This window comes from Dermacentor albipictus, chromosome 7 (assembly GCF_038994185.2).
Source record: "Dermacentor albipictus isolate Rhodes 1998 colony chromosome 7, USDA_Dalb.pri_finalv2, whole genome shotgun sequence".
Lineage (NCBI taxonomy): Eukaryota > Metazoa > Arthropoda > Arachnida > Ixodida > Ixodidae > Dermacentor > Dermacentor albipictus.
The window spans coordinates 114,559,532-114,572,380 of record NC_091827.1 but is presented as its reverse complement, the minus strand read 5'-3'; the positions used below and the strand labels follow the sequence as shown (position 1 = coordinate 114,572,380).

At 42.8% G+C, this 12,849-nt stretch overlaps 1 protein-coding gene across 6 annotated transcripts in view; it reads right to left on the bottom strand.

Annotated features, from left to right (window-relative positions):
* Klc (kinesin light chain) overlaps positions 1-12,849 on the bottom strand; it is a 184,294-nt gene that overhangs the window by 17,915 nt on the left and 153,530 nt on the right. The window contains exon 9 of one of the 6 annotated variants that reach the window (XM_070522621.1): positions 7,062-10,932. The exons of the other annotated variants lie outside the window; for them this stretch is intronic. Within the exon in view, the coding sequence (XP_070378722.1) occupies positions 10,774-10,932 (159 nt within the window). The 3' untranslated portion in view covers positions 7,062-10,773. Of the gene's footprint in view, positions 1-7,061; positions 10,933-12,849 lie in introns of those variants that run through there. 6 annotated transcript variants of the gene reach the window in all.

The window sequence follows — 12,849 nt, the reverse complement described above, 5'->3', positions numbered from 1 at the left end:
GCAGCATAACAATAGGAGCACTTCATAAAGATGAAGTACACGCTTTTCTTACAAAGCATTGCTGCCAGAACAACATTAATAAGCCAACTGTTTCGTCGGCATGCAAGCACATTTACACAATATGAATAAAGCTAACTGCAATGATCGAAATGTTTACCAAAGCAAAGATGCACAGATTTACAGTACGAATACTGCAAATGAAGATTACACATGCTCAGGTGCATGAATTTAAGGAGAGATGCTGCGCCTCTGTGCCTTCTGCATCTCCTGAAACTGCTATCTATTTTCATAGAAGTTATGCTTTTCGATGCATGGCCTCTAAGCTAATACAGAAATGTTTCTGCACTGCTATTTTGGCAAAGTGACACTGTGTTCCTTGCATAGCCTTTTTTGGCAAAGCATTTCTATAGAAGACTGTAAAACAGCCTACCACGCCTCTATGGGACGCAACAATTCTTTATTTTTCAAATACGGGTGATGCTGAGAATGACTGCGCGACTGACTACGCCTGCGACCTATGGGATGTGTTGCACAGAGTCATAAAGAATGCCTTTAAAAATGACACACGCACGATGTCCCGGCAAGCGTGTCCTGCCGGCTGCTGTTGTCGTCCCTGTATTGGCATGTGTAAACACATGTTGAGAACATAATAAACTAATGCCTCATACTACTGTGCTTGTCAGAAAGTGCACACTGATGGATAGTAGCAAGGCCAACCACTACAGTGAGGGATAAACAAAAAATTAATAGATTAACTATCCTGAAACAATTTAAATGTGTTTATTTGGTGAAATGAAAAATGTAGTTAGTCATAGCCAGTATGTTGCACTGTGTCCCTGTTTTGCTGTGTGCATGCTTTTTTGCACTGCTGCCCTTTCTACTCTAGAGATCACTGTTGCACATAACACAACATAATATGCCTAACTCCACTTATTACTTTTAAACCTAGCTACAAACTTTAACAGAAGTAAAATGCAGTTGAGGGCAGTAAAAGACTGACACGGCATAAGGTCAATTACTGACATGGCATTAGGCACAAGGGTAGTATGGTTGATACAAGCAACAAGGTAATTTGGAGATCACTGGGGGAGGACTGGGGACAATAATTATGACGATTAGAAACCATCATCACGAGCGCTTCTGCGGGGATGCATAGACTAGCCTAGTGTTACACTTCACTGCAATGAGTGTGCATTACATATGCGCTCATTGTGATAAGGTGTGGCGACTATAAGCACCTGAACTGGTGCAGCTGCAAAACACATGTTTGACAATGGGAACTGAACCTGTGGCCTCCTTCTCAGCAGCATTTTATTCAATAATCCAGTGTGAACTGAGCCTTGACATATTCAAACACAGAAGCAACGCTGAAGCACCATTTTTCAAAGCTTCTGAAACGGAACCTTTAAAGAGGCAACTTTCAACATGCATCTCCCCTTAAATACAATGCTTCTGTAATATGGGGTCAAAGTTATGCTGAACACATATGAAAGGAAAAGCATCCATAAATAGTGAAACTGAGGATAACACATTGCATGGCACCAAAATGAGGTCACATACAGGCACATTATAAAAGCCTGGAGTATACAGTCACAAACAGTCTTCAAACAGTCAGCTGTTAGGCAAGCCAACCACAGAGTCCTGGATCAAGGTTTCTTTGCAAGCAAATGAAATGGATCATTGGCAGTATCTTGTAAAGTGAAAACTAAATATGTCAAGCTTTCTTATCTAAAAGGTTCACATTATCAATGCTCTCAATAATTATGAAAATTCAAGGAAAAATTATTTACTTAATGTTCTAATCATGAACTTCAACATTAGCTCAAGCCTCAAGTCCAGTAATGGTATTTCAAGGCATTTTTGGGGCAAAATAAGATTATTAGACTAAACACTTGCAACTCATTCTTTAAAAAAAGGAGTACATTTCATATTAACCCTTTGACGGTCAATGACGTAAATATACGGCGCCGCGAACAAGTCCGAAAATGGTTGATGCCGTATATTTACGGCGCCATCTGTACGCTTGAAAAGCGCGCCAATTTCCTAACTTTTTCTTTTCTGTCATGTGCTGCCACTATGTGGGGACACAGGAAATCTTTTTTCGCGCACCTCCCTCTCTCGGTTTTTGTTGCATGGTTTGTTTTAGCGCTACTTTGCTCCCGCGTGTCTATATACCACCGCTCGCACATTGGAGTGCGCGCGGGTGGGCGGCTGGTTGTATTTTGCTTCGCAGGCGGTTTCGGCTTTTTGCGCTTGCGAAACTGATGGCTATCTCGTTCTTGATCGCTCAAAGGGCAACCGCTTGTTTCTCGCTCGTTTAGTGCTCACGGGGGTGCACATAGGAAGGAATGCGTCATGCATGCGTTTCCGTTTCTTTTCTTTTTTTTAAGACTCACTAAAACGAATTGCCCTAGCTGGTTGGCAATAAGATGAAGATTAGCGGAAGTTTGTCACACGTGTTGCTTTTTTTGATGGGCACAGAACCAAACATTTTTGAGTGCGCGCACCTATGCAGTTTGATTACGCTATGGACGTACGTGTTAGTGTAAGAGCAGGAACATTTGAGGCTTGCGAAATATTCTCGTGTGCGGATTTTCAAAGCCTTGGACTTTGTGCATAAACGTGCATCAAATTTTTTATTCTGATAAGTTCATTTCCTTTTTTTATTCTTGTTATTCATGAATGAAGAGTGCATATATACCAATGCAAAATATTTTTTTCTCACTTTACGGTCACCCTAGAACACTTACGGCAATTTTTTTTTCGAATTAAGTCCCTAAGAAGAATCGGAATCTGCAAAAAAAACAATTTTGACCTTGGGCGGTTGCATATGGCGAAAAAAAATCGACCCTCAAAGGGTTAAAAAAGAGCACACCTCTGCAGCCCCTTGCAAAGCTAGGCCTGTAGCATGCGCCAATTTGCCCAAATGACACTGTCACATGGCCTGTTACATTAAGCGCTCCCACATGGGCCACACACAATTTCATTTGCTTGACAATCGCAAGAACAGGCACAAGATATTGAAAGTAACCCAAGATGCAATGCACACTTGCTGCAATGTCAGGGATCACCCCTGGACCAAGTACACAGGCAAAAATGTGGTAAATGTAGTGAGAGCATGCGTGCAGTTAAACTGCCCAATGAGGGCTCAGCAAACCAGCACATTCCAGAAATTGGGTTGCAGACAAAAGATGCAAAGCCGACACAGCTAGCATTAGTGTAGCAGCACTAAGTAATGAGATGCAAGCAGCAGTATGCCAACAATGCACAGAAGCTATCTGCTGTACGAGCTACAGGGAATTCAAACTGCTTAGATGGCGATGATCAAAGCTTGAACCTAATACACGCAAGTTGTTCTGAACATCCACACAGGTGGCAGGGACACAGGGCTTGGCTGCTACAGATTTGGATCAATCTTGTAGTAGTGTTGTGCAAAGTGCCAGGTATACGTGACTCTCTAACTAGACCGTTGGCTCATTGATACTCTAATTTTGCACACAGATAGCATTACAGGATGCATGCAACTTATGCTTCTCACATGGACACATTACTGGCCTGTTTTGTGCAGAATAAGTCAGATGCATGTGGTTGTATGTGGCAACGCCAGACAAAAGATTATGTCCACTTCCCTACAACAAAACAGTGGTGCAAACCACAGCGCATTCTGCATTTCATTATAACACTCAAAGGTGGCATTACCATTCCTCTCACTGAGACGACTGTTTTTCAGTACCACACTGCCGTAGACACACCAGACACTTTTGATTGGTTTTGGGTAAAACAGGCAAGCAATGTACCTAAAGGCAGCACTAAACTGCACACACCATGAAATGCCCCATCTCTGAGAAATTAAATGAGCCACCAGATTAGCCAGAGGAGCCGTGTAAACTATTGCCCCATAATACTCGGCATGTTCACAGCTGTCTGATGAGTGACACTACTATTCCGTCAGTTTGTGGCGCAGATATCTGAAAGTTTCAATTTATTTCTAAACTTCTTTATGTTTGCGAATTACTGGCTTGCCGGAGGCGTGGACACCAGATGCAAAGCTGGTAGCGACATCTTGTGGCAATTTGTCTCACTACAATGTTCTTGCATTCTTTTTTTTTTATGTGCTGTCAGTGTTATTTGAAAGGATATAAAAAATATTGCACTTTAACAATTACGTCGCTACTGACACTTTAAACTGGCAGCAATGTACAAGATGATGTCATTGCAGAATTATTTTTTTTTGTGTGCTCTCTGTTTAGACACTACATCACCATAATGTTGCTACCAGTGCTGTTGCTGCTGTGCACATCTCCAGGAACCCAGTAACCCACAGACATTAAGAACTTTATGGACTAACTAGAACTCTGCAAAATAAGCAATAAAATGTAGCAGACAGTACACCCACTGTGCTTAGAATTTGAGCGCCGAATAACTCTGCACTTCACAAAAAGGTACAAAGTACCCCCTAATTACTCATGATGAAATAAACTACGAAACTATCATCAAATGGCAAACAAGCTGTAAAGGCACAGAAGCAAATGAGATGCTGAGAAAGTGAGCAAAATGAAAGCAGGTGACACAGCCTCATGACTGCGTGTGTCACAAAATGTGGAGAAAATAAATATTAAACAGAAACAAGCGTGCCAGCGGTTGGTGGGTATGCAAATTCACGCAACAATGTGATCAAAATAAAATTGGGGCTACATTCTCAACTGACTACCCTAGAGGATATTATTTTTGCACGACATTAACTCCACCGAAACATTGCATCAGAGCAATAGCCGTCCCATAAGCTGGCAAAACCAATCGATGCACATCGAAAGCAATGTTGAATAAAGCAATCAATCAAGAATACAGCCCCTATAAAAGCCTCGGGGTAAAACACCTCAAAGCCCGAGTCGTGCAGGCATGGTTTCCATAGTTTGCAAGGATTGAAGCGTTTGGCCGCAACTACACAAGATACTGTGCACGGTGACGGCAACAATACCGGTAGTGCGATATTTATGGACTGTGTGAACTACGAACAGTTAGGGCACATGTGCTACAGACAACACTCACTAAAGTGCAGAAATGTTTAGCTTGCAGAATGTTTGTACTGGTGAGTGAATGTGCCTGTGGGTCTCAATTATTCTAGTACACACCAAAGTAAAATGAAAGTGATTTGCTGTGCTTGAACTGAGAAAGACTTCTGCTAGCACTCCCAGTGCTATAGGGTCGTGCTTTTCTGAAGGGTGTGTGAGAACAGAATAGCCAGCAAAGTGTAGGCATCTTTCCTCCCACTTGCAGAAGTGAGCAGCTTATCTCAGCTTAGTCAAACCTTAGTGAGCACACTAAAATTGTCTCCGACTTGACATACATTTGTTCATGCCTAGAGTAACTGTCGTCAAGTTACTCCTAAATGTACTGAATGTCTCATAAATAAGTAAGGCAGATATAGACAGCTTACCCAGGTAAGCCGCTGGCTCATTTACACTTAAATTAAGCCCAGATTAGGCCTTTCGTTGTGCATTTCGTTCACTGGTACGTCTCGGTGTCGTACATCCCTGTCTCCTTCTGAATTAACTGGAAGTATGCACTGTCCAAAACACGTACTTTCCCAGCAAAAGAACCAACGGTGCTGCCGTCTGTCACCTTTTTGGCAAGGCATGGCAAGCCATGTTCCAACCCAGCAACAGGTTTTTTTTCACCACTGTTTCTTCCACTGTCACAACTACTTTTATGGTCCTGAACCTGCTCCCCCAGTTTTGCAGCTATGATCCTTTCTGGATAAAGCAGGCAATTACTGCACAGAAGTAAGGCATTCAATACCAAATTGCAAAATGCTACCGTAATGCAATATTTGAGTGCGAATAAGCCAGCGGTTTAACTAGAAGAATAACTTACACCTGCCTCCCTTACTTATACAACACTCAAGAGACACGATTCCAAGTTGAACCTAAACTTGATCACCGTCGTGTTGCTCCATACAGTAACTTAATCCTGACAAAAACCAGTGTGGAGTACCAGAGTGGAGCGTTAGGCGAAATGTTGCACTTAGCATGTGTCTCTCGTCTGCCGTCCTTGGTCTGAAGCAACGCAGAAATTTTGGAATGTCTAGTGAGCGTGGCCAGCAAACACCACTCCTTGCGTCAACTGTGGAAACCCCAACCTGCCATCACGTGCACAACAAGTGCAGGAAAGTGGTGTAAAAATAATCTCGTGACAGAAAGAAGAAGGGGAGGGCCCGCTGAAAGGCAAATATTCCTCTTGGGGCCCTGGCATTCCGGCATGACCTGCTGTGCAGGAATACGGCAGGTGGTACTCACAAATTTCTCAGCAACCATCAGTTCGTCGTACGATCCTAGCATAACACTGCGCATCTGAAACCCACGTGCAGAGGATCACCACATCTGGATGCAGGGCACAACTCCAACGCATCCGTGAGGCCACCAACAGTCGAAACCCATTTTTTACAAAGTACATGGGGATTTTAAAATCTTCATTGCATTTGTAGTAACCGTAACATTTTTTCTTAAATTTCTGAGTGGCCCAAAAAGTTTATTTCCCCAAGGAAAACCCTTTTTTCTCGGGATTCCTAATTACTGGCATTAAGCAAGCAATACATGTGCATGATGACATGTTAGAAAGATGGCTGCTTGGCATGCTGAAGTTTGTTGGAAGCCTTTCAGAAACACACTGGAAGCTAGTTAGATGTCTAACTTGCGTGACCAGCTGTATGAACAAGCTGACCATTCACAATTGTTGGAAGCCTGCTAGAAATGCATTTGGAACGTTTTTGGTACAACCAGCCGCACCAAGATATTTAACGAGACTTCCAAGGTCATAACAGCAAGACATCCAAGAAACTTTCAAGGCCATACCAACAAGACATTCAACAAGTTTCCTATGTGTTTTAACAGTCCCTTCTTTTCCAAAATAAATGCTAATTGACTCTTGAAAAAAAAAAAAGTACTTAAACCAACTAATTAACGCAATGCTGCTGTTTGGCCTCCCTTTAAAGGAACATCTCAATCACTATGCAGAGAGGATAATGTAAAAAAAAAGCAGTGATAAAGGCAGACGCAATGAAAAAGAGGGGGGTGCTACTTTTATTCGCTCATCAATAACAAATGCATAAAAGCACCCATAAAATGATTGAAACTGGCTCCACAAATAGGCCCACGTATAAAAGAAAGGCTCGCAATAAAACAACAAGACCCTCAGTAAAAAGAAAAAGAAAATCAGTGCCAAGTGCTTAAGCCAGGCCTAATGAGGGTAAAAAGCTCCTGGAGTGGAATAATCTCACATGCCTGGCTTTGTGACAACAGTCTCAACTGCACCATGGGCATCCACAATACGCAATCACGACAGGCACCATACTCTCTTAACCCCTTGGGCGCCCACTCTTTCCCGAAAGAAACTACCATAACAATTCATTTTGCTAATGCAATATGCCTTAATAGCGTGGTTAGAACACAGAAATATGTCTACGAATATGGTGAGAAATTTTTTTCAATCAGAGTGATGTTGGTAGAATGTATACCGACATCTCCATTGTGAGGAGAGCTAGTCAAAAGCCAAAAAGTGATGATCACACTCAAGTGATATCCCCGTTATTAACACTTAAGTGAAGGTATCACTGCCTCCTTAAGGGGTTAAAAGAGGGTACAGTACTGCTTCAATCAAGGCTCGGAAGTTAAAAGGCTTCATCACCGCACCCTATTATTTGCCAAGCTTCTAGACAAATCAAAATTAATGTATGCCAGTACACCATTCGTAGCACAACGTAAATAAATAGAAAAGCAAGAACTTTGAAAACACAGCCAGCCACGATGTGCGACCATAGTTAGGGTGAGGAAAGGTAAAAGAAAAGCACAAGCAGGTGGAAACAGCAGCCACTGAATGAACCTATTCCGAGACATCTCAATGAGCAAAGAATGGCATATTTACCAAGCCCTATGAATGTTTCAATCGCCACGTCTCACAATGGCACATTGAGAAAGATAAAACTGCGTGAGGCCAACTTGCAAACACCAGTATCACGTGTGGCTATCACGTGCACTTCAGCCAAGTGCAGCACAATTAGACAGCCAAGAGCAGTTTGCAGGCATATTGAAGCTGCTGTGTACAAGTGTCGATGCTGGTTAACAAGGCTTCATGTGAAGGCTGCGTTCTGACAGCAAAAGGCAAGAATTACTCGTATCACAGTTCATTGCTGTTCCTAAAATAAAGTATAGTTTTTCTCCCCCTTCGTCTCCACCATTGGTGGCAAGTGTCCAAAAACTAGCCCATCCCGCAGATTTTTCATACAAAGTGCACAGTAGAGTAAAATGCAGCCCCTGTGTCTATAGGCAGTGCCAAATGTACAGCGCTTCAACCACCATGGGAATGATTAGCAAATGCCTGGCTATCAGAGGGACACTGTAGGGGCAGACGTTGAGTCTGTTTAGACTTTCAAGCAGAAACCATAAGAAAAATGGAAATGAAAGTGGAGGAAAGGAAAACCTGCCCCAAGTGGCAGCCAAAACCACATCTCTTGCATGATGCCATCAACACTCTACAATTGAGCTTGCGTGGATTCCCGTCTTCCCACAAACTTTCTTGGGCATTTACGTGCGTACATGATCGGCTTTGTGGGTGTTAACCCAGTGCCCCTCATGACCGGGTGTGGGACACCTCTTCAACCACACGCATCATCAGTACGTGAACTTGGGAGTGCGCAACTGGCTTAGATTGTACGCTACCCTCATGGCATCAAGAAGAATATTTAAAAGATAAAAATAAGAACTTTCCAGTGACTTTTGCTGTTAATTTGTTTTCTTAATGGACTGAGAAATCATGAAATCACATGCACCAAGTGACAGCAACTAATACCGGATAACGAACTTTTCTTGACATAAATAAGCTGTTGGCATAAACTACGGTACACGACGGTCGAGACATGGTTAGACCACCACACAGAACCAGAGACGAATGTGTTCCGAGACAAGCGAGCCGAGGCATACAACTTTTTCATCTTTCCCGTGGCAGTTGAATGATTGTAGTACGAGACTGCCCCTTTAGTAGGTTATTAATGTGAATCATTCTTCGCCAACTTCGGGCATTCCGAGTCTATTTATTTACCTATCTAGCCTCCTATACATACTGATAATTATTTTTTTATTTTATTTTTTTGCTCTCCCCTGTGTGAACGAAGAGCATCTTTTCAAAAATCCCTTTTTTCTCCTTTTTCAGGCGTCAACAGTTCACAGTGTTAAGGAAGCTCAATTTTGTAAAACACATGTATGAAATTCACTATGACAAACTCTGTACTTTGCAATCTTTAGGCCTTCATTCTTTCTAAAGCAATAGTCATTATTTTTATATTGAAGTTTCTTCGACCTTTCGATGTGCTAAAAGCTCAAGGTATAAAAATAATTTTATGACAAGAGTTATTGGTGTGGCTCTTTTTAAAATTGCCTTTTGGCACAATTAAATTAGCTTTTGTGATCAATCTCTTTATCTCTTTATCTTTAGCCTCTCTTAATTTTGAATGAAACCAAAACTTTATATTCAGTAGAAAGTTTCTGGTGCATTTGGTTGACATGTGCACTTGGCATGTAAATATGAGAGCTACAAAAGATTGGAAGGCAATCCAGCACACTTGCACAAAGAAATATGAGTTCCATGCAAAGCACCTGACACCAGGGAGCCGACTGTTCATACTGCTGCAAGCGCACTGTAATGAGCTAAGCTGCGGAACTTGTGTATAAAAAATGACGCCGACAGGAAAATACAGAGGGAAGTCTCAATGCGGTGCTTCCTTTAAGCACAGCAGCGTTTTTTTCCACATACACATTTCGAGAGCATTGAATCTGGAGGTCTCCGGGCACCATGTCAAAAAGAGTGTAGTATCTATGAACAAGAGCACGAAGCAAAAGGCTTAAAAATAGGTCTCACAAATAAACCTCACTTGCCCCTCCCTCAACCTTAAAACCCACCTTGCAGCCATGTCTTCATTTGAAACATGAGGCTAGAACTAGCACGACAGTTGAAAGAGAGACAGTGGAAAAGGCAAAACCAAGAGGGAGGATCTTGAAGTTGAAACATGCAAATGCGTACGGTGCAGTCCACTGCTAAGGGAAATACTTAGTCTGTAATAAAGCCAACATATAGAACATTTCTTTGTCTTCATCGAAAAGAAGTGGCTGACAAGATCTACTGCACATACCTTTACACATAAATAATCACTCTGTGGGCCTCTGTGCTACATTTCGGCAACAATCAATGGCCGAATGCTGACTGCATGTTCCCAGTAACAGTGGGCCGTGCTGTACATGCAGCACTTAGCAATGGCACACACAGGCACTACAGCTTGCCAGGACACGGAGTAATATGCGTGCACCTCCAAGGCACGTGATCTTTTCTCACAGAAGACAAGTGAAGCCTTTTTTTTTCTCTCTCTCTCTACGAGGACACATTTTCTCATGCAGGGAGTAGGACACAAAGTGCCTTCCTAGAGTTGGTCTGCAATCACACAATGCCACCAACACTCTCAGAGAAATGCAGAAGGAAAAAAAAAAAGGATCAGTGCAAAAAAGTACCAATCGACTTCACGGAATGAACGGATCGCGCATCCCCTAGGAGTGCAGGTCGAAAGAGCCCTTTGACCAAGACAACAGGGTGCAGGAGAAGAGACGGAAAGGCAGTCCACACGCCTTCAGGCCAACACATGTCACGTCGAGTCTGTCTAAACGGGCTGCTTCCCCCGGAGGAGGAGCAAATAGAAAAACACGTGCGGGCCTGGCACGACACCGCCGCACATTACGACGAAGACGAAGACGGTGAGAGGGAATGAAATCCGAGAGCACTGAAAAGCTTTGTTTTGATCCCTTGAGGTGGCTGGTCACTGCGCTGACCACTAGAGGTCGTCGTGGAGGGCGAGAGTGGAGTCGAAGCGTTGGCGGGTGGCTGCTGCACCGACTGCGGTGCATCGTTAATTTTGATCAAGGTTGGCGGCAATTTCACGGCCATTGGTAACGCCATACAAAAGTAACCAAGCGTGCAATTGGAATCACAGAGTCACAGTTTTTTGTGGGGGACAGATAAAAACAAATTTTGGGTTGGGAGAGTTTAATCCAATGGATTCATCAAAGGAATAGTAATGTTCAGTTCATAGCACATTTATGAAATGATAATGTATTTTGTGAAACGATTATGTATTTTAGGATTAATGGTGTTTCCAAATATTAGATAATACAAAAGAATGGGAGATTCCAAGAGCAACGAATATGGGTTTTCATCAGATCACCGAAGCGTACAAAGCCAGTTATGCCATAAATGTTTAGCATTGTTCCCAAGCAATGCAGTGATTCAATGTAGTGCAGTTGCAAAAATTAAAGCAGGAGAGTTTGATGATTTTGTCAACAGAGACATATTTATCACATTTTTGTTGAATGTCCGTAAAATTAATGTAGCAGGTAGCATGAAAAACAGGGCAATAGCATATTTATGTCCCAACGGCAGAAAAGCATGGAAATTTTTCCCCCAGCGAGAGGCCATGTTTTGAGAGGGGTACATCATGTCAGACAAGTACAACATTAGCACGTGGTTGTGAGGTGAATGTTTTTATGTTGACAGTGGCAACAGATAACGTATGAACATCATTTTCAGGGCACACAGCACGATTTTGGGATGATTGCATAGATTAGAATGCGGTGGGGAAAGAAGGGGGGAGGGGTGTCGATGAGTGATTGATGAAAGATAAACAAAAAGTGCACATGGTTTGCAATGTAGAATTGTGAGGGTTCGAGGGGTAGCAGGGATCAAGACAAAATTTAAAAAAAAAATAGAAGGAAAGTGGGAAGTTGTGTAAGGGTTGCGCATGACATAAACAAGACAGTGTAAAGGTTTGAGAGATTGGCAGACAGAGGAAAAAAATGTGGGAAAGAAGAGAGAGAGACAGAAAAGGAAAACAAATGATAAGGAGAGAACAACAACCCAAGAAAACAAAAGCAAAATGGGCACAAACACATTCACAAGTAACAAACATAAAAAAAGCAATCAAAAGAGTGCAAATGCGGAGAGAGTAGGGAGAAGTCCACTACTAAGCTTCCTACCGAAGAAGACCCCACAAAGAACGGCTGTGGGTTATTACCCAACCACTAACGTAACCTGCACTGTTGGCAGGTGCCATGGCAATGAGCCAAGATTCGCAGGAAAATGCCTAAGCACAAATGTAGCCCACTCTTTGCCCTAATGGCATCGAGACTGGCACAAGAATCCGTGCAATGGCAGTAGTGTGAAGTAATCAATTTCAGGGATGCGACTACTCTCGCAAGATTTTGCCCGACTCGCTACCGGACGCATTGCCATCTACGGCCAACACTGCTTCTGGCTCTGTGCCAAGCACGCTATCTTCAAATGGTGTCGGGTACACAGTTGGCCATACGCTACAATTCATCCAGTGCCGAGTTGCATGGAATCTCGTGAAAGTGATTGCATCCCCAAAAGTGATCGCTGGTGAATACAGCTCCCAGCTTTTCCAACACGAACGGCGTCCCACACACACACACGCATACTTGAAGTGAGCAGTATAACTCTATGCGGCAAAGAAAAGCCTGCAGTGTTGCGAGGGCAATCTGTGCGTCCGCCAAGACTTTTGCCGACTTTTCACTCGGCACGATGTGAAAGAAGTTCCAGGTGCTCAGCACTGTCGAGTCTTAAAGGGAACACCTAGCTGGTAGTAAAGCCAACATACTGAAAAACTGCTGCTTTATCGAGAGAAGAAAAAAGAAAAAATGCCTATGTGGTGCATTCGGCTGACCTCTATGCATTAAAAGAATGCTCTACATGCCTTGACGCTACAATTCAGCTAAAATTGACAGCCAAATAAAAACT